Consider the following 26,016-nt stretch of genomic DNA (forward strand, 5'->3'; position numbering starts at 1 on the left):
AGGGTCAAGTCTTTTTTTTTTTCTATCCTCACCCGAGGATATTTTTCCATTTTTTTGTACAGATAGAGTGGGAGGGAGAGAGAAGAAGGGAGAGAGAGACAGAAACATCGACGTGAAGGGACACATCGAGTGGCTGCCACCCGCATGACCAACCAGGGCCGGGGACAAACTGCAACCGAAGTACGTGCCCTTACCGGGAACCGAACCCGGGTCTCTCCGGACCGCAGGCTGACGCTCTAACCGCCGAGCCAAACCGGCCAGGGCTAGGGTCAAGTCTTTATTTGACTTCCTTAAGAAACATAAAATTATACATTGAATTGAGAAAATAAAGTACTAGTGAAGAGAGAAATGCTTTTTATGTCTCAGAAATAAAAATAATCTGGTTATATATGAGGTTTCTCACAGATTCATTAATCCTCCTTCATCTGAAATTGACCTCAGCACCATAGCAGATCCCATTCTTTCTCAGCTCCTCACTCCACCAAAATCAAACCCTCGCCTTTATTTTGACCATAACAATAACCCTTCACTCAAAACAGGCTATTTTGGACATACAGAGATTTCAACTTTGTGTTTGAGGGAAAAAAAGGAATTATTGTCAGATCGATAGGTTTTATTAGTAACTTAGATTAATTTTTAAGGCGCATAGAAATGTCAGAGATAAGTAATGAAAGGCCTTTACTATAAATTTCTATTAAATGATCTTGTGTTAATAGTAAATAAGTCCCATATTTATTTGGCACCGAATCAAATGTTTGTTTTGTGGGGTTTTTTTTTTCCCTCTCTCAAGTTCAGTTTATTCCTTGTATGCTTCCTAGCAGAGAATTACAAAAAAGTAAATCTCATTTTTCTGGGTTTTTTTGTTTTGTTTTGTTTTTTTGCTTATTACGCTATGTATGATTTGATGAGATCCTACCATATACCAGTATTTTATTTTGTGTATCCTCCACAAGACTGCAGTCAGGCTTTCATTGCAGGCTGGCTGGTCCCTGTTTCTGGCACCACTTGTTACTGTAGCTAGTTCTCAAAGAATGTAAACAAATTTTAATATTAGCTTAAACAAATTGCAATTAGGAAAATAAATATGTTTTCAAAAATACAAATAGTATGTACAAAATGGAGATAAAAGATTTTTATCATATATTAGTAGTTCCCCTTATAGAGTTGGTTATAAAGAATGCTCCTGGTGTTTACTTCTAGAGTAGTTATACCCAGAGACCAACTCAGATCTGCTAAAGATACAGTAAGATGTATTGCCATGAGAGTCAATAAATTCAGCCAAATCCTAGGTCATTCCACTCTAGTTAATGCCTCAGTTATGACCATGTTAGTTAGGTTGAGGAATTAATTCCTTAGAAGGGCAATCTGAGGACACCTACACTAGAGTAGATGTGGGTTCTGCCGAATAAAATCATCTGCAAGTCTGTTGCTACACTGTGACTCTGTATTTTGTACTTTTGTTCTTTCCCTCCTTATTATTTTTTCTGTTTATTTCTCTTACCCTTTTCTTTTCTACTGCTTTTTTTTTTTTTTAATCTTTTGTATTGTTCTTTATTAGATCCAATAGTGTCCACAAGTGTTACATAATTACTCTGGTGGAATTTAAAACTAAGAGCAAACATCTGTGATTATTATCAGACTAGATTAAAATCTGTAACTAGTCAAGAATTATTCTCATCTCTGAGTCTTTTTAAAATACAATTTTGTTTTTAATTATAAAAATAATATGAAAGTATTTCAAGGGGAGCTGGGCTGTCAGTATGCTGTGAATTAGAAGGTATTGATCATAATACCTAACTATCAATTTCTCATTTATTCAATCAGAGTTTTAGAAACTTAATGAAACTGTGGTAGCCATAAAGACCCAGAAAAGATGGAGTCTATCTCACACACCTTCCCTTGGTACCTAGAATTTTTATTTACATAACTTATTAGCTATGTGATCCATGGCAAGCTACTATACCTCTCTGTTTTCCTTTCCTCATCTGTAAAATGGGGCTAATTATATTACTTACCTCACAGAATTATTGTAAAGCACCAAGAACCATGTCTGACACATAGTTAATACCTAATAAATGTTAATTATTATGTTACAATATTGTTATGATAATATTGTTTTCTATTATAGCCTTCTTATATCCAGTACCTATATCAGTATTTAGGAAGAATTTACAAAATTTCTTCATGCTTCCATCACATATGGGAATATTTATATATATATATCAGCCTTATATTCTTACATGTAGATATAATCAGGTTCATATAAGTATCACTTTGGTAAATCTTCTAGTTCTTTTCTGGAGTAAAGGTACATATAATAATAGCAATAACTGACATTGACTGAGTGCTCACTGTGCCAAATGCTCTTCTTAGCACTTCACATGCATTAACTCATTTAATCCTTTCCACTGCGCTGTGACATGCCTGTACTTTTCACTGATGATGAAGAATCTGAAACAGAGAAGTTAAGTAACTTGCCTTTACCTAGTAAGTGACAGATAAAATACTTGAACCTATAACCTAGGCTCTTACCTATTTGATTAGCAACATTATAGCATTCTGATTAAAAGCACAAATTCTGAATCCAGTTTACTGGAGTACAAATCCTGGATCTAATTCTCATTAACTGTTGGATTCAACCACTCTGTGCCTCAGTTTCTCATCGATAAAATGGAGTTCATTGTAAAAGCTACCTCAAATAGGTATTAAAGGATTACGTGAATTAACATATCTAAAGGGCTTAGAATGGTGCCAGAAGAATTACTTAAAATATTTGACCACTATTTCTGTGCGCTTTTATCTATATAGTTGAGATTATACCTCTTTTTATTTATTTATTTTTATTTTTAAATTTAATTAATTTGTTTTTTGCCTCCTTTTTTTAATTGTCAAACGTATTACAGATGTCACCCTTTTTTCCCCATTGACACCCCCCCCCCCCCGCTCCCACCCCTCTCCTGCTCTCCCCAGCCTAATGTCTATGTCCATTGATTGTGCATATATGCATGTAAGTTCTTTGTTTGTCTCTTCCCATCCCCCATCTCTCTGAGGTTTGTTAGTCTGTTCCCTACTTCCATGACTCTGGATCTATTTTGGTCAACAGCTTATTTTGTTCATGATGTTCCGTAATAAGTGAGATCATGTGGTATTTGTCTTTCTCTGACTGACTTGTTTTGCTCAGCATGATACTCTCCAGGTCCCTCTATGTCTTCTCAAAGGGTAAGAGATCTTTCTTATAGCTGCGTAGTATTCCATTGTGTAAATGTACCAAAACTTTTTTATCCATTCATCTACTGATGGACACTTGGGTTGGTTCCAGATCTTAGCTATTGTAAATAGTGCTGCTATGAACATAGGGGTGCATACATTCTTTCTGATTGTATACCTCTTTTTTTTTAATGCAACATCATGGGCATTTCCACACGTCTTTAAAAACGATAAGCCATAACTTTATATGGTTGTCTGTGGTGCTGAAAAGTTGCCATCAATCTCCAGCTGAGTACCAGGTGGCAGAGATGGCTTAGCCAAGCTTAGCAGGTTACGGTCGAAACAGGAGTCTGGGTGCAGGAATGATAGGGCAGAGCCACGCAAGAGCCAGTGGTTAGGACATGGGCAAGCATAAGGACCTGAGATCGGAGAGCACAGACCAATGGCAAGAAATGGAATCTGCCAGTTAAGTCTTTTTAGAGAAACAAGTGGTTTTTGAAGGTAAAGGTCTAGTTGAAAGGCAGAACGTGAGGAGCAGGAAGCAGAAATGAATATTAAAAGAAAATTAGATTTAGAAATCTTATATAGTTACTCATTGCTGCAAGAGTGTCCAGTCAGACCCACCCGTAGGCTGTAGCTGCTGCTACCCTTTTCAACTGTGTAAGGGGCTCTTCTCTAGTTTATTTTATGACAGCTACTGAAGGGTAATATTTTCCTACATGACTGAAATATTTTTAACTATATAATAGTATTATTTTTTAAACTTTTAAGTGAATCATGGACAGTTGTTGAGTTGAATTATAATATTAGTTGAAACTGAGCGGCCAAAGAATTCTACATGTCCCATATTTCTGGGGCAATAGAAATGTGGATGTATATTTATATATATTTTTGTATATATTTGATTTTTGTATTTTTGATTAATTTTGAATCACTAAATACTTAATGATGTTTCTTGAGGAAAATTCTTCTATCTGTTTGTGTTTTCATTTTACTATAGAAAAGGGGAGCCTTTATTTGACTTTGGGAGATAAATGGAGACCCCTTACATGAGAACAAGTGAAAAGGCCGTTTATTCAGAGCTCGCTATAGCAGGGGAGCCAGTCACTGCCGCTTGCATTTGTCAGACTCACAGGAAGGCAGGAGAAGTTATCGTGGGAAAAAGGGGGAGGCTTCAGGTATGTTCAGATGGCTGGAAATGTGGAAGCAGGCTATCTGGAAGCAGGGCCTCCTATGTGACTGGTTAGGGGAGGGTGTTTGGCTTTACATTGGGAGTGGGGGTGGGTGGGGAAGGGGAAAGCTGACAGTTATTAAGGCTTGACTATTTGGGGCCAATGCTGCAGAGTTTGGCTTCCTGGACTAGTTGCTGCAGATTGAGGGTTAGAAGTCTGTTTCGTAAAGTAGTCTGGCTGTTGTCTGTTGCCCATTTGTACGCAGTCATGTGCCGCGTAATGTCGTTTCGGTTGATGACAAACTTTGTATACCGTGGTGGTCCCATAAGATTACGATGGAGCTGAAAATTTCTCTCACCTAGTGATGTTGTAGCTGACGTGAATAGAGAGGAATGGTCATGCTGCATTATTTGCTTACAAGCAAATATATGATGAAAAGAAAAAATAAAGCAAACTGCCATGGACATATTTCTAAAAAGAGAGACACCTCCTGAAGAAGAGCCCCAGGCAGGTTCTTCAGGAGGTGTTCCAGGAAAAGCACTGTTATCGTGGGAGATGACAGCTCCGGGTGTGCTATTGCCCCTGAAGACCCTCCGGTGGACATGACGTGGAGGTGGAGGGCGTGATAGTGATGACCCAGCCCGTGTGGGCCTGGGCAAAGGTGTGTGTGTGTGTCTTAGTTCAGAACAAAAAAGTTTAAAAAGTAAAAAATAGAAAACTTACAGAATAAGTATTTTTATAAAAAAGATTTTTTATATAGCTGTACTGTGTGTTTCTGTTTTTAGCTGTGTTATTTCAAGAGTTGAAAAGTTAAAAATTTAAAAAGTTTATTAAATAAAAAGTTATAGTAAGCTAGGATTAATGCATTATAAAGAAAGAAAAATATTTTTTATATATTTAGTGTAGCCTCAGTGTACGGTGCTCACAGAGTCTGCTGTGGAGCAGTCATGCCCTGGGCCTTCACATCCACTCACCCTCACCCACTGACCCGCCCAGGGCAACTGCCAGCCCGTCCTGCCAGCTCCATTAGATAAGTGCCCTGAACAGTTGTATAATTTTTTATCTCTGCTATCTTTTTACTGTACCCTTTCTATGTTTCGATATGTTTAAATACACAAGTATTTACTGTTGTTTTACAGTTGCCTACCGTATTCAGTAAGTACAGGCTTGTAGCCCAGGAGCAATAAGCTATACCGCATAGCCTAGGCTGTAGTGGGCTGTACCGTCTAGGTTCGTGTGAAGTACACTGTATGATGTTCACACAACGATGAAATCCCCTAACAACACCTTTCTTAGAACATATCTCAGTCGTTAAGCAACGCCTAACCATCTTCAGTCTCTCAGCTTCACTGAACCCAGCGAGAGTGGCTTCTTAAAATAACCAATCGTATTGACTTGAATTTTTTCAAGTCAAGGGTTTTTACCATAATAGAAACCGAGTAAACATTAATAAATATTTATTTCTCTTCCCAAGAAATAAGAGCAGAAAGTGTGAAATCATTTTTCAACTAAACCTTACATAGGTCTTTTTCTTCAATTATACAGTATTTAGTCCTAAAAGATTGTATAATGATTTAATATTAGGTATTTAATACAATGAACAAATGTTCTATCATGCTTTAATGCCCTAAGAATATTGTAATTACAATTTTGATTAATGACTTTGATTTTTTCAAATTATAATTAAATGTTTCCTGCTTTGTTGTTTTAAAAGATGGTTGGCTCAGTACCTCTTTCATTTCACCAAAAAGTCTCTAGTCATTATGTAAATCTTCAGCTTCATTATAAGGGATTTAAATAGAGGGTTTTTTTTCCCAAGGTTTTGGAAGTTCTACAGCATGTGTTTCTAATTATTTCAAGCTTTTGATTCACCGAACTGCTTTTTTTTTTTTTTTAACATTCTTACCTGGTCTTCAGTGTCTGACTTTTTCAGTGTGCAGTCTTAAAAAGACCTTAAACTTTATATTTCAACTCCAAGCAATTGGATTTGTTTTAACATAAATAAACCATACAGGTGGTGCCTTGGGTGATTCACAGCAAAAAGCCTTTTTGGAAGAGTCATTGTGCTCCGGAAGGAATCACTGCAGTAGTCTTGAGCCTTTGGGCTCTCTTGACACTTTGAGAGCTAAAACCTAGGAGGGAGGAGCAAGGCCTTCATTAATCAGCAGATGAATTCCATTTAAATGAACCTGGAGGGACCACAGAATTGCTGTATTAGATCTAAGTCTCTTCAAATTGAAGTCCAAATCCTGCAGAAATGTACAATAGTAGGCTTTCTCTTTTTACATGGTAGATGAATCTGTGTCTGGAAGCAATAGAGGTTATTTTTCTCATTTCAAAGCAGTGGAGAGAGTAACTTGCTTTGACCTTCTGCCATCTCTGTGTTTGGATGCAGTGTAAGAAGAGTGTTACTAAAATTTAGCTTTCTTAATATTTCTGACCTTTAGTGATTTATTAATTGCTATAGTTTGGGAATAAAGAGCATTTCTTAAGATTTGTACCCTGGTTGTTGAATAGGCTATATTGATAGGATTCTTGTATCCATGAGAAAAAGGTATAATATATTCTGTGGGCTAGGATACAGGAATACATTTTATGTCTATATTAGTCATTAAAATGAGATTCTGTTACATGAATAATGGAGAAACTACATTTATAATTCTTATAGATTTTCTGATAGATAGACCTTTCACTGGGAAATACAACATAATTTTTTAAAAATAAGGCACCAAATTTTTAAAAATAAGCTTTTACAATTACTAGTAACAAATGTAAATACAGGTGGCAATAACTTGGTCTCCATGAGGCTCCATGCAGGAGTAATAGCTCCAATTACTGCCATAAATGTTTGTAATTGTATCTATTGCTGCCAGGCAATAAATGCTTTTTAACATAGTAAGGCCATAAATGTACCTGCTGCTGTTGTTTAAACAAAATACAATTTTCAGCAAATTTATCCTTGAAACACCTGCTATAATCAAAAAGAGGTGAATGCTATCAAAATAAACTGCCTGAATTAACTAGACACACATACATTTTTAGAGCAGTCTGCATGATTACTCAACTGCCACATTGCCTCAGAGAATGGGGGAAATTCACTGACGGACTTGAGCAGGCAGGCTTTCTTTAAAGGAGACTACACAAAAAATATTGTTTTAGGTTTTTGTATTATTTTTAAAACATGGTCATTTTGTGGACTTACAGTTGTATTCACAAGGTCAACTGGTGTTTTTTTTTTTTTCCTTTGTAGTGTGTAGGTCAAGGACAGACATCAGGGTTGTGGGAGAAAATACTATGATTAATATTATACACATAAAAATGCTGCAAAGGGTTGAAGAAAAACCCAGCCATCCTTAAGCAATTGGAAAGGATTCTTAGCCGCTTCTGTCACAGTCTTGTTGAACTTTCAGGATATTCTGTATTTAAAGATAGTTGATGATGCCTTCCTTCTTATTTACCCTGTGTGATAAATGTTCCAACTGGATCAGGGAAAGGTTTCATTTATCACAGTGGAAATAGAACAAGTGTTTGTGCTTCAGAGATTACTATCAGCTCTAACTAAAGAGCATCAACAGTGGTCACAGATCTTCAGGAAATAGCCAATAAAGACTGCCTGCTGTATAAATACTGCAGAGGGAAGGTGCTAGTACCTCACAGCAGATATACCTCAAATAGACATTTGTGATTGAGAGCCATGAATTAATACATATTGATTATAATTAAAATTTCTAGACTGCCTAAATATTTCATTATTGCAAAATATGATTTAATGCTTCCTTTAAATTACTTAATATAAAATATGAATTGAAGCAGAAACCATTTATCATTAGACCTCCCTATAAAATGTACTTGATTCATTTTTTTCAATAATGATACTAGAGTAGGTCTCACTATCACTGTTTTATTATAAATTTCTTAATATTTGGACAAAATTTTACTCCCATAGTCTTTATGCCATTATATTTGTTAACTTATGACAAGGTAAAATGTATGTTTCCTGATTCTTCATATATACAGATGACTTTTATGGTTTCAGGTTTTTTTGTTTGTTTTTGGTTAATCCTCACTCGAGAATATTTTTCCATTGATTTTTTTTTTTCTTTTTTTTTTTTAGGTAGAGTGGAAGGGAAGGAGGGAGAGAGAAAGAGAGAGCTAGAGAGAGAAACATTGACATGAGAGAGACACATAGATTGATTGCCTACCGCATGACCCTGACCAGGGCCGGGATTGAACCTGCAATGCAGGTACGTGCCCTTGATCAGGAATCGAACCCGTGACGCTGCAGACTGCAGGTCGACGCTCTAACCACTGAGCAAACCCAGTCAGGGCTGTGTTTTTTGAGCATCATTATGAGATCAAATTTCAATTAGTAGATTCTTGAAGTTGGGAGGAATTGTCAAGGTCATTTGTTCCAACTATCCACCATGGTTACTCACTGTCCTGTGAAATCACATGCTGACTTGTGCCTGTGTTCTCCAAAGGAAGGGCCCCGTTCACTCCTTGTCTGCCTTGCCAGGTCTCTTCTCTGGGGTATGACTCCTGAAGTCTGGAAAACCTGGCTTGGATTTGTGTTCATATAAAAGTGGTGTGGCTGGAATGAGTATGAATAATAAGTCTGAGTCTACATATGAACACGCTTTATGATAATCAGTTAAGATAATCTGTGAGCACACATTAGAAATGTATTTAACTAACAAGATATTATACTTAGAGATTATGGATCTCTAGTTTCAGTTCAGTTATAAGCAGGTGTGAGAATACCAGTGATTGTTATGATAGCCTTTGCTTATAATTCGATGCACACTGTCTTAATTTTCTTCTACAATAAGAGGAATATCTAGAAAGCAGGAACTTTCCTGAGGAAGCACATATTTTCAGCAATCATGATTCCTACACCCCCTGCAACAAATACACACATGCTACATATGCCACACATACATACTGAACTCTTCTTAAGTTGTATCTTTAGCTCTTTGAACATTTATAAAGAAAAATCATGCTTTTACACCACCAGTGTATGCCACAGAAGTCTTTAAGCTCCTGGCAATGAAAGAAAAATGTCTCATTTAGAAATTCAGGAAAGCCATAATCTGTAATTATCTCACAACCTGATGGGCATTTTTCATTAAGAAAGTAATTCAATCTCATAAAAAAGTTATTTAGTTTAATGGACAATCTCACTCTTTTTCTCTTTCTCACACACCTACATACAAATGCACAAATGTGAGCAGTGATGAAGCTGAAAATTAATAGAACAAGAAGAGATTGCAAAACTGTGCAAAATGACAAAAAGAGAATACAAATAATGTTCTGTTAATAGAAAAGGGAGTGTTCTCTTTGGAGGAGGGACTATGTACACTACTCATATCTTTGCAGAAAGCAGGATAAGTTATCGACCCCTCTCAGAAATATTTGCCATGTTGAACTTAGACATACACTAATTCTATCAAGCTGTCTTCTCTGCCACTTTCACGTGACGTGATTTCCTGCCATCAGATTTCTGAAGAATTTTATCATTGACCGTGGATGGGGTATTAAACATGTCACAGGAACAACAGTATTCCACACTGAAATCTTGAAAGTGGTCACTTTTGGACTGAAGCTCACACTTGGCCCTACCTTTCTATCACTGCAGACACAGTTATAATTTTAATCACATAAACTGTCCAGATTCCCTTATAAGCAAGGACTTGCTGCCCAGCCATAGAGAGTATGGTCAGTAGACAACCTCCAGCCGTCTGTTCCTACAGTGGCAGAGAGCTGCCTAACCCAAGGTCATGTCCTTCCAGAGTAGCCTGCATCTGGACTTATATTAATTAAAGTTTGGGACTATTATAAATAATGCTGCTTTGAAAATTCTTGGATGTGTCTGTTGGTAAATACGTACACTACACATTTCTACTGAAATTTCTACTAGGAGTTGAATTGCTAGGTCATAGCGTATGTATATGTTCGTTTGGCTTTAGCAGACCCTACCAAATAGTTTTTGAAAGTGGTTATACAAATTAATTCTCCTCTCGGAAGTGTATGAAAGTTTCATTTGCTCCACATTTTATCAACATTCAGTATTATTGTAGTCTTTTTTATTTTTGGCATTATAATAGATAAGTTGTAATATCTCATTGTCATTTTAATTAGCATTTCCCTGATTACCAGTGAGGTTGAACCCCTTCTCATATGTTTAGTTGGCATTTGGATGTCCTCTGTGATCTTTTGCTGTTGGATTATCTGCTTTTTCTTTTGATTTGTATAAGTTTTTTTATATATCCTGGGTATGAGTTCTTTGTCTAGTATATGTATTGCAAATATCTATTCTTTAGCTTCCATTTTCACTCTTATTGGTGTATTATGATAAACAGTGGCTTAACTTTAATATACTCAAAATTGTCTTTTGAACAAAGGGAAGGGATTATAGCTAATATTTATGTTTTATTTAAGAATCTTTGTTTGGCCCTGGCCAGTTTGGCTCAGCGGTTAGAGCATTGGCCTGTGGTCCGGAAAGACCGGATTTGGTTCCCTCTAAGGGCACGTACCCCAGTTGCAGTTTGTCCCCAGTCCTGGTTGGGTCGTGCGGGTGGCAGCCACTCGATATGTCTCTTTCACATAGATGTTTCTCTCTCTCTCTCTTTCTCTCTCTCCCTCCCACTCTATCTCAACAAAAAATGGAAAAAAATGTCCTTAGGTGAGGATAAGAAAAAAAAAAGAATCTTTGTTTGCCCCCATGTTATGAAGATACCCTCCTGTGTTTTCTTCTTGAATCTTTATTGTTTTCCCTTTTGCATTGATTTCTGCAATCTATCTGGCACTGATTCTTGTAGATGGTGTGAGGTAGAACTTAGGATTTATTTGGTTTTCATATGTATATGCAATTGACCCAGTTTACAGAAAAGTGATCAGTATACTATTTTGTCATAAAAAGCAAGCATGTATGTGTGGGTCTGTATCTGGACACTTTCATTACATTGGTCTATTTGTTGTTACTTGATGCTGTTGAATATGGTATCTTTTAGATCTTATTTTCTGTTTATTAGTGACTGGTATATAAAAATACAATTCTCTGTGCATGTATGTGTGTATAGTATACATATACACATCTCCAGTAAACTTGCTAAATTCACTTATTCATTCTAACAGATTCTTATAGATTCTTTTGCATTTTCTGTATGTACAATTGTATCATCTACAAATAAAGAATATCAATTTTATTTTATTCTTTATAAGCCTTATTTCTTTTATCTTACTGGATAGACTGGTTAAGAACTCTGTATTGGAAATAAATGGTGTTAACGGGGAAAGCTTTCAATATTTCAATTTTGTCATTATAATGATAGTAGTTTTATGACTTTTATAAATATTCTTTAAAAAATTAAGGAGCTTTCCTTTTGTTTCTAGTTTGCTAAGAGTTATGAATGGATGTTAAGTGTTTCAAATGACTTTTTTTCTTAACCTATTGAGGTGATTATATGATTTATCTCCTTTTTTCCTCTCTTGTTATAGTGAATTATAGTGATTGATTTTTGAGTAACTAACCTTGCATTTTGGAATAAATGCAACTTAATCATGATATATTATCTTTTTTATATATTACTGGATTCAATTTGCTGGTATTTTGTTGAGGATTTTTATATCTATGTTTACAAAAGATAATTGATCTGTAATTTTTCTTGTTTGTTTTTTGTTAGGGGGTATCTCTGTCAGGTTTCAGTGCACTGCTTTGTAGGCCTCATGAAACAAGCTGGCAATTGCTTTCTTTTTTTTTCTGTTTTCTGATAGAGTTTGTATAGGTTATTTCTTTCTTTTTCTTTTTTTTTTTTTCCTCACCCGAGGATATTTTTCCATTTTTTTTGTACAGATAGAGTGGGAGGGAGAGAGAGGAAGGGAGAGAGAGAGAGAGAAACATCGATGTGAAGGGACACATCGAGTGGCTGCCACCCGCACGACCAACCAGGGCCGGGGACAAACTGCAACCTAAGTACGTGCCCTTAGCGGGAACCGAACCCGGGTCTCTCCGGACCGCAGGCCGATGCTCTAACCGCTGAGCCAAACTGGCCAGGGCGGTTATTTCTTTCTTAAATATTTGGGGAAATGCACTGATGAAGCCATCTGGATCTGAATATTTCTTTGTGAGAGAGTTTTTAATTACATGTTTATCCTAAAAAATGCTTTAAATTTATTATTTCATAATACAACTTATATCTAAAAACATTATTGTAAAAATTCAAATATTACACTTAAAACTAAAGTCTACTCTAACCGTTACCCCTTTCAAAATTTTAGTTATTCTTTACTACATTTTATCAGAGAAATGACATGTTATGAGATAGCAGATTTGAGCTCTACCACACATTTGAACCTGGGAAGTCTACTTAAAAGTAGCTGCGCCTCAATGTCCTCATCTTAGTAGAGTTTTTAAGAGAATTATATGTGATGATGTGTGGATAGCGCTTCTCAGCATAGTGCCTGACACATACTAAGCATTCCTTGAATATTAACATTGAAGTTGTTATTATTAGACTTAAAAAGATCTCAGAAAGATACGACTGTTGGGCGACTACTCTGTACCCAAGCTAGGAGCTAAAAAGAGGGTGTCTGGTAGCCAAAATAGATATCACCAAAAACTGTGTAGTAAAGCTCATGCATTTTATTTGTAGGAGAGTAGTCCCTCTGTGAATCCTTCTTTGGAGCCTACATGTACTTGTTTTAGAGATGACTCTACCTAGGCTGGCTGTCCAGGTGGTTCGTCCACAGAAGATTAGGAGGAGCAATTCTCTATAGCATCTATGCTTTAGCAAAATAGCCAACCTAAGAAACATTTATTTAGTGTGCAAACTTGAATTGGGAATTGTCAGAGTTTCCTACTGAAATTGGGTGACAAAGAAATGAAAGCAGCCGTTGTGTAATGGAAAATCTGTGAGAGAAAGGACATTTGGTTTCCTATTTATTTTGTGATCAACAGTGCAAAATCACACAACCTTAATTTGTTACCCTATCTGTGAAATGGAGGTACAGGATTTTCTCCCCAGAATGATCTTGAAAATCCCTAGAGAAAGTGAATTCAGAGTTAAAACAAAGACCTAATGAGAAAAAATGGGATTAAGTACCTTAAATGGAGGGAGCCCACCAAAGCCCTTGTAAATATTTGTATATTCACTAAAATGAAGACTTTAAAAACAGAACATTGAGTTAAGATGTTGTTCATAATTATTCATAACAGAACTGAGGAAGGAGCAGTAAGAATAGAAGAGAAAGAGTAGATGGTAGAAGCAGCATTTTTGTGATACAAGCAATTCAAGACACATCGGCGCCATGGGGCCCCTGCTCTGGGAGCTGGAGCAGAACGGACCAGTAGACCTGGGAACTGCTAGAGGCTTGTGTGCTCTGGCATGGACTTCTGAGCCCAGGGAGAAGCACCCCTGCACACACGAGGGTGCTTTTTCCTCCCGAGTCCTTTGGCACTCCACCTCTCTACACATAAAGAGGCTCAGACTTGGTGACAAAACACTGACAGCTTGACACTTTACAGTTATAAATTAGTGAAACTTATACACAGATATAAGTTCCATTTGCCATCCCTAGCTCATGTTTCAGTCTCTCTTTCCCTGCAGATTCAGAGAGGAGCTTTGAGTCCTGAGTTGACGATTTAGACAAAGAAACAGAATGTCTCTGCACAAGCAAAGGAAAGCGCTCAGGTGCTCTCTGTTAGAATACAGCCCAGAAAGCCAAACAGTCGTGCCAGTCCCTTACCAGCTGCAAGCAGATGTAATACATACTGATTCCATGTGATGCTGTGAATCACCATCTGCAGATATATCATTCCAATTCTCCAGTTTCTGAAAAAGGGAGATTTATAATTTGGTGCTAAAGAATTTAGAGTGGGGAGGGGATTATGGTTACAGTACCTCTGCTCTCTACCTCACAAGTGACAGAATTATACATGAAATTTTGTATGAAAGGGTTTTGAAAAGTAGAAAGTCGGAAGAAAGGAAAGATATTCTGTGTTATTATTAGTCTTCTCATTTTCATAGAGAAAGGTGAAAAACTCAGTTTCAGTAGAAAGGAGAAGTGATGCTTAATGAACATACTTAGAGCACTTTGGAAAAAGGGACCAATAAACTCCAGTGGCCAGTGGGGTCTCACTTGATTTATAACAAAAAAGTATTCTAGGTTTACCTGAGATACTCTTTGGTAATTCATTTTATCACAAAGAACAGCAGCATATAACATGTGGAAACTGCACTGGTTTGGAGCACTTTCCATTGTCCAGACATGAAACTTTAGGAAGGTCATTTAACCTATCTGATTCCTCTTATAAAATTTCTGTATACATTCAGTTTTTCTATATCACAAACAACCCCAAAGCACAGTGGCTTACAGTAATAATAACAACACGCATTTCATTATTTTCCCTTAAGATACATGTCTGCTGAGGTGTGGCTCAGCTGCAGCTCTTCTTTTTTTTATTTTTATTTTTTTTCTTTATTGAGTTTTAGAGAGAGGAAGGGAGAGGGAGACAGAAACATCGATGAGAGAGAACATCAATTGGCTGCCTCCTGCAAGCCCCCCACTGTGGATCCGGCCCACAACCTGGGCATGTGCCCTGACCGGAAATCGAACTGGTGACTTCTTGGTTGCATGGGTCAATGCTCAAGCACTGAGCCACACCAGCCGGGCCCATGTTTCTTTTTCTCAGACCCAGACTGAAAAGATAACCCTTATATGGGATATGCCTATTATCATGGCTGAAAGAAAAGACAGGAGAGCTGGTAGATGCCGCTTACAGTTTCTGCAGAGTCCTGGCGAAGGCCATGCCCTATGCCACTGTCATTCCACTGGCCAAAGAGAATCACATGGCCAAGGTCAGTGTTAGTGGAGCCAGGAAATGTACTTTTTCCACAACCATCCAGCAAATCACATAACCCTCTTAGAGAGAAGGTAGAGGTGAAAAAGAAGCATGGTATTGACAAGGCAGACACACAGACCAATGGAACAGAATTGAGAGCCCAGAAATAAACCCACATATATGTGGGCGACAAACAAAAACTCATAGAGGGGGAGGTAGAAAAGGTTAAAGAGAGTCCAGTATATGGTGACAGAAGGTGACTTGACTTGGGGTGGTGCACACATAATACAATCTGCAGATGATATGTTACAGAATTGTACACTTGAAACTATATAATTTTATTAACCATTGTCACTCCAATAAATTTAAAACAAATTTTAAAAACAGCACCAAAAAAGAAGGGATGCAAATACCTACTTAGTGATCCAAGCCTTTGTGATGATCAAATGAAGAAAGATATATAACAGTGTGTTGTCACCTAATGGATTCTCTACTAATGTAAAAACATCATTGTTGAAGTTTATTTTTACTATTACTTATTTGGGGTATCAAGTCCTTACATATTATTAAAACCCATAACTTCATTCTTACCACAAAAGTGTATCAAGTTTTTAACTAGTATTTGTATATATTTGTATGAAAACATGAATTTTACATATATGCAATATTAGTGCATATAATATGCACTACATATGTAATTATGAAGCCCAAGTATACAGCAAGCACTCACAAACCCACCACACTACCCAGCTTGAGAGCCACAGTCCCTTGCAATTCCCTGTGTGCTTCTTTGCTGTAGCCCCTTCTCACCCAGGGCTAACCCTGTCCTCAAGTTTGTGTACTGTCAATAGGTTTTTTTGTTTTGTTTTTTAGTGTCTTTGTATATGTATCTCGAAACAGCATATTGCCGAGTTTTGCTTGGTTTAGAGCTTTATACGAATGGTATTAAACTGCATTATTTTTTTAACAGTGAAATGAATATTACAAAATTAATTTAAACTGTCCTCTACTGTTAGATATTTAGTGATTTTTCTGCCATTTTACCTTTACAAAGAAGTTGTTCATTATTCTTTGTGTGTAGACCCAATTCTTTTCTTGGGAATGATTTCTAGAGATGAAATTTTTGGGTTAAAGAGAAAGAACACCTTTAAGATATTTTTTTTTATAACTGTACATCAGAAAATGTGCCCATTCTGAAGATTTTAATAAAACAAACATTCAGATTTGACTGGCAGATAATTTTAAATCATTACTAGCTTTCCATTTTAAAAGGCAATAAAAAACACAAATGTCCCAGTGGCTTATCAAATGTAAAAGTCCAAGACAAACTTCCTCAGTTTGTCTGACTCTCTCAAATCTATTCTATTCTGTCACCGTGTAACATTCCTGTCCTCTTAGTTCCTATGGCTAGAAATCTCAGACACCTTCTCTCCACTTCCCATCTCCACTGCAGCCACCCCGCACTTCCCCGCAGTCAGTCCTCACGTTCCGCCAGTCCTGTCCCTCCACTCTCCCTGGGACTGGACCCTCCCCTTCCATTCTTACCAGCACTGCTCCAGTTCAAACCCGCTACACTATCACATGGGCCATCACGCGGTCTCTCAACTGGTCTCCTACCTGTCTTTAGTCTCATGCCTCTCCAGTCATTCCTTTATGCTGTTCCTTTCTCAAAACACAGGCTTGTCTCTCAAACTGACGCCAGTCCCTGGCCAGTGTGGCTCAGTTGGTTGGAGCGCCATCTGGCACACCAAAAGGTGGCAGGTTCCTTGCCGGCTGGGTCCCCAGGTTGGGGCGCATACAGGAGGCAACTGATTGATGTTTCTTTCTCACATCGATGTTTCTCTCTTTCCCTCTTCCTCTCTCTCTCTCTCTCAAATCAATTAAAACATATCCTCAGGTGAGGATTTAAAAAGAAAACACAAAAAACTGACACCAAAAATCTTTGATAGCTCTCCATTATCCACATGATAAAATCCACACTCCTTAGTTAAAGCCCTTGATCTAATATAACCTCCCTCTCCAGCTTTGTTTCCTCATGATTCATCCTCCCCACCCCACCCCATCCCAAGAACTTTGTGGTTTATATTCTAACCAGCCTGGGCTACTTGCTCCCTATATATTTTTCTATTTTCCCTTGTTACTCCTTTGGCCTACAGCCCTCCTCCTCTTCCACCCTCCCCATTGAAATGCTACTCATGCTTCAAGGTTCCACTGAAATGCCTGCTTCTCCATGGGGTTTACATCGGTGCAAGTTATCGTAATTATACATAGATGGGTCAGGAACGTTTGCATCTCTCCAACTACTGGAATGTCAAAATATGAAAAAATATATATGTATTTGCCGGGTGGAAAGTGCTGGTTAGAAAAAGCAGAACACAAACATATTAACTACAATAAATACAAAAATTCTATGTAAAATGTATGTGTGTATGTGTTTATGCATATATATGGACAGACACAGTGATCAGTAGGAATACTTGAGCTCTGAAATTCTTTCTGGACTCAGGCAGGATGAGTACTTTAAAAAAAAATTAGTTGTAAAATGATACTCTTTAGGTTTCTTTTTTTCATGCCGATGCTTGCTTGTGCTTAAACAGGTGTCTGTTTTGAGGCTTAAACTCTGTGTGAGGGCCCAGCTGCAGGAGACCAGCCAGTTGCATCTCCTCCCTGCTCCAGTGGTAACTGGCTGAGTCAGAGGGGCCTGTTTCCTTCCAAATCTGTCTACTCAGAATAACAGGTGGTGAGCAGTCCCCTCGACTGTAAAACGAAAGCACTGTACTAGTGAGTAGATGATCTTTAAGGCCGTTCCCAGCTCTCATGCTTAGATACCTTTTGTTCATGAGACAGAAAAATGCTTAAGGACACAGAAAAGTGTTGATTTGTTCTCTGTTCTAGCACCTTCGCTGGTGTCAAGTAGCCAATTGCTCCTTTAATTAGCTCTGAACTGCCAAAATGCATTGTGTGGGAATTTAGTGCATTTGGCTTCTGACCCAGTGTAGCACTGCCTGTGTGGCCTGGGGGTGCTCTGGGAGGTTCTCTGCAGCTTTCCTGTGCTTTATAATTGGTATGTTGATGTGCCCCAGGATTTTTTTTACCCTATAGTCACTATCCCATGTATCAAAGTGAAGAAATCGGTAGAATGGGACTATTCACAAAATATGTCTCTCTTCAGAAAGGACTGTGGATGGCAGAGTGGAGCATGAGGGTATGCAAGGGGAGATGTGTGACAGAGGCCTCTTGGTTCCATCACTCTCTCCAGCTTACCATAATGTTTGTTCTCGTACAGTGGGTGTTTCTCAAGTCTAAAAGTATTACCTTTGGTAATGTAAACCACAAAATTGTGAAGATACCTTGTAGGAAATGAAGATGTCGGAGCAGGTTTAAACATGCACACTAATCAGTGTAGTAGTGGGGCAGGATACTCAGAATGTATGAACTCTAAAGATCATTGTAGACCTCCCTTCTTCAGAAGACTCCAAAGCCTTCCTGAAGAAGAGGCCCCCATTTTAATTTCCAAGGGACAAGCTAATATTTGATATATGAGACTTGATTCCAGTGTTGCTTCTGGCAAACATAATTGTTACTGCTTAAACAAGTATTTCTTTTTTAGTAATTAGATTTTTTTCATTTTGATGGGTAGTCATAAATATTAACCACCAGCAGTGCAGGAATAATTTATATTCAAATTGTCAGACATCACTCTGTGAACACATAAAATAATTTACATTTATTTAGAACCTTTTATCCTAAAGTGCTCTACACGTATTTCTTTATAATCTGATTGCAAGCTATATATAGGACTACCACCTGAAATAGGGCAGCAGCCAAAGTAATTAAAGTATGCAACTTCAAAAAAGGAGAGAAAAGAAGGAAATGTGGTTGTTCCTTTGTGCTCTTATGCCTGTAGGATTGGAGAATCCATGTTGACCAAATGCACCAGCACAGAAGTGGAATCGAGTCTGCTCTAAAGGAGACCAAGGTATGTGTATTCCTTCAGATGACTCATCTGTGGAACACCTGTTAAGGGAGAACATGAGCGAAAAAAGACACAATTCTTGCCTTTGAGGAGCTTAACACTTAAATCATCTAAAGAAAGGAACTCTATGTAGAAGCAGTGTAATATATATTACATTACATATATTAGATATGTGTATGTGTGGATACCTATACATATATATATGTCTTTCAGAGAGAAAGATTTCATCATTCTTTCCTCTCTGAATCCCAAGGTTTTACAGAGCACCAGGCCAGCCATGCTTAGAAGCCACAGCTTCCAGGCTTGCTGCTCTGCCAGAAGTAAGGACTTTCTGGAGGGTACCACAAAGAAGCAAAATTGGAATGAGAACATGTGGGTCTCAGGCTAGAGCTTTGTTTAATGATCTGCTTTCAACTGGAATGTTCCAGCCACGTTTGAATTGTGCTAAAAGAAAGTCATGTTATTCCCTTACCTGCTTCGGTTGAGAGCTTCACATGAAACAGATTTCATTCCCATCTATTCTAGATATGCACAGAAATGAATGGATTGACTAACACTGCCAGGCGCTATTTCATTTTAACATTCTGCAAAGTGACTAAACTATTTCTTATTGCAGACTTCTTTTGCTATTAAAAATCTCGAACTGTCTTCTTTTTCACAAGTGGTTGAGAATTTGTGGGATGGATTGAGGGAGATTTAACCCATTTTAAACTACTTTTGAAAAATATATTTGTGAGTTTTTAATCTACTAAAAGCCCATGGAATTTCTAGGGATTTTTGGACAAACTCCATAATGAAACTAGTAGGACTCTGGAAAAGATCAGCAGCCGAGAAAAATACATCAACAGTCAGCTTGAGCACTTGGTTCAAGAATATCGTGCGGCTCAAGCGCAGCTGAGTGAGGTAACTAAAGAACGCGATCCAGGGATTTATTCCAATTAATGACCCTAATCCCTAAACTTGACATAGTACTTGTCACTGGGGAATTGTGAAATGTGTTTCACAACCAGCAATACAATATGTTCACATTAATGTTGTTGACAGCTTCTTGGGAACTGCAATTTTAAGCAAAATGACATATAAACCAAACCAATTTTTTACCATAGGCTAATTGATATTCAGAAACATGCGATGGAAACCTAACTCTTTTTTCTATCAGTTAGTGTATGGTAAAACTGGGTCAAGTCACAGTGTCTAAGAGCCTATCGATGGTTGACATCAAGTGAGGACACACTGTATATTGATTCTCTGCCACACTTTAGGAAGTCAAGTGAGGCAATAAAACCTGTCATTTCCATTTTTCATGTGATGGAAATTATCTCCTGTAAGTCTTTAAGTGCAGTTTCTTCATTCATGTAGGCATATATTGTTGGAGAACATGGCTTAGAACAGGAACGGGTGCCAGGACACCTAGTTTTGTTCCTATCTGCTGTAAATTTACCATGTGAGTAGGAGGACGAAGACTAGTACACATTTACATGTGTCAGAGGGAAGGGACATCCTTGCCATAATGGCTTACAAGCATGTAATGAGGAATATGAAAGCGAGACACGTTCAAAGACAAGCAGTTTAATTAATTAAATGAGCACATTTTTTAATCCTGTCAACGTTTTAGAATTTCAACCAAAAAATAAAACCTTCAGCCTTTGAAAGCAGCAGTTCTTGTCCCAGCAGTGGGAATCTAAAGGCTTTCCTTTGAGATGTGTGGCCCCCCTTTCCTGATGTTGAAGACCAGTAAGAACACTTGCAAATGTCAGTTGAAGGCACAGTTTTTTTCTTTCTTCTAACGAGGTTAGAAGGAGAAAAAGAATGGAAATAAACTTAAGATACTTCCGTACTTTCAGAAATTCTCAAAGACCAAACAGAAAGTAATCTTCACTATTTTTGTTTGTTTGTTTTTGTTAATCCTCACCTGAGGATATTTTTCTATTGATTTTTTTTTTTTTTTTTTTAAGAGAGATTGGAAGAGAGGGAGTTGGAGAGAGTAGAGAGAGGGAGAGAAACATCGATGTGAGACACATTGATTGGTTGCCTCCACATGACCCAGACCAGAGCCAGGGATCAAACCCCAACCCAGGTACATGCCCTTGACCAGAATCAAACCCAAGACTCTTCAGTCCATGGCCGACGCTCTAACTTCTGAGCCAAACCAGCCAGGGCAATTTTTACTTTTTTATTACTATTTGTTTAGTAATTTCTTCATATCCACATCTATTCATGGACATTTTTACTTTTAAAATGCTGTAGAAGTCTGATTAAGGCCACTATGTATCTCTCAAACTTTGCTATTAAATAATTGATTGTAGATTAGTTCCCAAGAACATATTCCATACTGTCATACTGTTTGTTAATCCTTATTAATTGCTGATCCTAATGCTCTATGATGATTGATTTTTTTAAAACTGATCTTCTCTGCATAGCACACAAATTAGATCGACCACGAGCCACTGTTCTAAACTGTATAATAATGGCTGAGGACGGTTTTTATTGTGAACCATGCCCATGCGAGTTACACAGTCAGTATATGAAGGTTAAAGTAGTTCATCATTTTAAAGTGCTTTAGTTAAATACATGGTGCCTATTAGGGACATAAAATATCTATAGCTAAATGTCACTTCCACAAATGTGTTTACAAATTAGGTGGGGGGGGGGTTGTCATAAAATGATATGCAGAAATTGCAAACACAAAGAGGTCATATATAAGTAATCTGCTTCTGTGGTGAATTTGTCATTAAACAGAATGTTTTCTCACTCAGGCAAGGGAGCGATACCAGCAAGGGAATGGCGGAGTGACCGAGAGGACCAGACTGCTGTCTGAGGTACGCGCTGTGCGCTCAGCTGGGCCGGCTGTTCACAGCCTCGCTGCTTTAATACTGCTGCACCGTGCGTTGTTCCAGTTACTGTTCTGTGGCTTTGAATCCTTTTCGTTAGGAGAGAATCCCTATTTTCTTATCAACGAATCAATGATGTGTGTATATTCTACTTGTTTCCATAAACTGCCTGAAGTTTTATTAAGTTGAACCTAAAACTTGCCGATAATATTAGCAAATTCATAACCTTCCTTAATTTTCTTAAACATAATAATTATAATTAATATATAGAAGAGTGGGTAAAGTACTGGCTTAAATATATACAACACATTTTTTTATACAACACATTTTTTTTTTAATCCTCACCCAAGGATAATTTTGTGTTTATCTTCAGATGGAGTGGGAGGGAGGGAGAGGGAGAGAAACATTGACATGAGAGGGACACATCAGCTGGTTGTCTCCCACATGACCCCGACTAGGGCCAGGGACGAACTGCAAACAAGGTACGTGCCCTTGATTGGAATCGAACCCGCGACTCATTGGTCCGCGGGCTGACACTCTAACCGCTGAGCCAAACCAGCCAGGGTGGTACAACAAATTTTAATAGTAGCCTACAAGACACAGATTTGTTTTTAGTGATCATTGATAATATGTATCTGACCCTGAGAATTTCTCTGTCCACAAACTGGGAGTGGTGTGGAGCCCTTTCCTTCTGAGAACTTCTGGATTATTTACATCTATTGTTGTATGATATCTACTCCCATTTTTCACTGAAGAACAGAGAAAAAGCCAAAAAACAAAAAAATACCTTTAATAAGGTCAGTAGTCAATGTGGGACTAAAATCCAAGATTATCTTTGATTACAATCCAGTGTAATTATTACAAACTTTTCTGTATAATACAATTAAACTTTGTTTACAGCAATTATTTGAGGGGTAAATAGTTACTTTAAAATTTAAAAAAATATATATTTTTATATTTAACTTTCAAAATATTTAGACTTTAATCCTGTGGTGCTTCTAGGCAAATAAAACATTATATAGAAATAAAGTGCTCACTTAGGTTGAGTAAATTAACACTTGAAGGGAGTCCAGGGAACAATTCAGTTCTTTTGGAGTAGGTAGTTATCCTCAGTTGTAACATTTCAGGTGCTGGAAAAATTAATTTGCTTTACTTGGATGAGCACCTTATTTCCAAAGAAGTTTTTATTCACCAGTATGATAAAAAATACAGCCAACTAAGTCACAATAATGCATAGTTCTAGATCATATAAAATTTTTTCAACTTTTTTAAAGCTGGTATTTTCTACCTATATTAATGCTAGCTTGGAATTTTGTTAATGACAGTTGTATAGCTTTGAGTATTATGGGGAGTACAGATAAGAACCAACATGACAGCACAGTATGCCTCTTGGAGTTCATGGTTTGGAGAGAGCAGTTAGAATATTTTTACATATAGCCATATGGTATAAACATTATTTTTAGTGTGCTATAAAGATAAAAGTGGCATATTCTCTTATAAAACTTTAATGTTAAGAAAGATATCTAGTAAACCTTCAGAAATCCAAAATCTTTTTAGGATGTTTGCACTGTTTTAATTAATAAGTGACTATTAGAGACTGGCATGGTAGATGCTGTATGATAACTGAAAGTTGGAGACAGCTTAGTTTGTATTCTATCATGTTACCACCTGAGAAAGTTAATGAGGAAGTGATGTGGTAAATTTAACCTTAGGAGCACTCTCAGAAGATAAAAAGCTTTGTATGGCTGCATACTTTATCTTATTATTCAAATTATGTCCAGAATACTCCGAATATCTCTATATTCCTTTATGTATGTATTATTTCTAAATTTTATTAATACACCTTTCAAAAATTTTGAAAGTTTATTAAAATTCAGTGCTCATGAAAATTTTTTTTAAATGAAAGGTTACCGAAGAACTAGAAAAGGTAAAGCAAGAAATGGAAGAGAAAGGTAGCAGTATGACCGACGGTGGTAAGTGCACACTCCCCTTAGGGGGAAACGAGTAAGAGAAGATGGGTATTTCACAGGGAGGATGCTTTTTGAAATGAGTTTGTTGAGGAGGGGTACACAGTGCCAAAGTGATATCTGAGAAGTCAGCTGAGAAGAGCCATTTTTTACTATAATTTAGGATGGTTTATATTCAGATAGAGTGGGAAATGTTTATGCACTTTGTTGTGCCAATTTAAAAAAATATTTTCTTCTATTTTCATCAAATGAGCTTCATTATCCCATTTTATGTACAAAAGAGCACTAAGTGTATGCCCAAATGACACACAGGCAGTGATCTGATGACCTCTGTTTTTTTCTCTTTTCCCCAGTAGACCTGACTGGGCAGAGGTCAAATAGAGAAAATTAATAATCCTTCAGTAATCATCCTCCATCACGAGCTAGTTGTTTTGACCTGGTCCAGTAGTGACTGCCTTAGGCCCTTCTGTGCTCTAGATTTTCTAGTGGTATATACTGAGCCATCTTTCAAAAGAGACTGTGTAGAGGTTGTGCTGTATGATTGAATGAGCCCATTATATCTCAAAGATAATTTTTTGTTTTCTTTTTCTTCCGCTGTATCCCCTTTCCCTTCAGACAAATGTACCAACCCATAAAAAAAAAAAAAAAATGGAAGACATTCCTAAAACACCTGTTTAGCAATTCTTTTCGTAGAAAAGGCAGGAAGTTCAGCCTCAGTACTTCAAATGCTGTATCATTTCCCATCCTCAAAATCTCAGGTGGTTAAAATGCCACAGCAAAATGGTGTGAATGTCAGTAAATTGTTGGCTGTGTTTTTAACCCTACTTTTAGCTTCAGACAAAGTAAGGAAAATGTTACATAAATCTGTAATATGATGCTACTCCAAATAAACATTTTTATTCTGTGTTGTTTTCATGCTGCAGCTCCTTTGGTGAAGATTAAACAGAGCTTAACGAAGCTGAAGCAGGAAACGGTTCAGATGGACATCAGAATCGGAGTTGTGGAACACACGCTGCTCCAATCCAAGCTGAAGGAGAAGTCGAACATGACGAGGGACATGCACGCGACAGTCATTCCAGAATCCGCCATAGGTTCTTATTAAAATACACTGGTGTGGTTTTTTTGTGCTTCTGATTAGTTGGTTTTTCATATCAAATCATATTTCATGTTGCATATTTCAAAACACAATTATACCTCTTAAAACATGTTCAATGGGTATTTTATATACACACTCATATTGTATCATGGTGATTATGGAAGGGTAAAGCCTTTAAAATGAATATATTTAATAAAGTAATTAAAAATTCTCACTTTCAAAGAAGCTTTCACTAATCATTATATTTGTTAAAACCCCACTGGTGGTTCATTTTTTTCCTTGTTCCGTGGGTAAGCCATGCTTTCTGTAGGTTCCGCTCCTGCTCTCGCCACATGGACCTTTGGCACAAGCCTAGCAACCTTTAGTTTGCTCACCTCTGCAGAGATCACAATTGCTCCTGTGCCTAGGGGCAGCTAACAGTACCTGAAGACTCTCCAACAACCCAGACTGCCATTGCATCAGCTTTATGGTTACCTAAAATTATATATATGTATATTATATACATATATATATATATTTTAAAGCATAAGAAAAAACTTGTGTCCTTATTCACATTTGAAGTTCACTATTTATCATGAGTATTTCACAACTAAAATGATTTTATATTTTCTATGATTTAAGGCCACCAAATAAAAAAAATAAATAAATAAAATAAATAAATATTTCAGTCATGTGGACTTTGTTCCTATAGAGACAAAGGTATTTACATGTCTCAGTTCTACTTTTTCTGTGGTATTGGAATCATTTTGTAGCTGAAGGAGAGACAGCAAGTCACATGCAGATCAGTGTCCTGGCACTGGGGATGGTTACTTACACACCTTCCTGCGCAGCTTTGTAGACCGGCATTTCTAACTGGTAAGATCGGCAGTACTAGAGTGAGCAGATCTACGAGGGGAAAGTGGAGGAGGAGCACAGACCAGGAGAGAG

The 26,016-nt window shown here is 37.4% G+C and overlaps 1 protein-coding gene across 1 annotated transcript in view; it reads left to right on the top strand.

Annotated features, from left to right (window-relative positions):
- IFT57 (intraflagellar transport 57) overlaps positions 1-25,311 on the top strand; it is a 57,077-nt gene extending 31,766 nt beyond the window's left edge. Inside the window, exons 7-11 of the mRNA XM_036242978.1 lie at positions 19,127-19,198; positions 19,967-20,098; positions 21,952-22,014; positions 23,933-23,999; positions 24,917-25,311. Of these exons, the coding sequence (XP_036098871.1) occupies positions 19,127-19,198; positions 19,967-20,098; positions 21,952-22,014; positions 23,933-23,999; positions 24,917-25,095 (513 nt within the window). The 3' untranslated portion in view covers positions 25,096-25,311. The remainder of the gene's footprint in view (positions 1-19,126; positions 19,199-19,966; positions 20,099-21,951; positions 22,015-23,932; positions 24,000-24,916) is intronic.
- Positions 25,312-26,016: the final 705 nt, after the last annotated feature.

Source organism: Molossus molossus, unplaced genomic scaffold (assembly GCF_014108415.1).
Source record: "Molossus molossus isolate mMolMol1 unplaced genomic scaffold, mMolMol1.p scaffold_m16_p_5, whole genome shotgun sequence".
In the NCBI taxonomy this organism is placed as follows: Eukaryota; Metazoa; Chordata; class Mammalia; order Chiroptera; family Molossidae; genus Molossus; species Molossus molossus.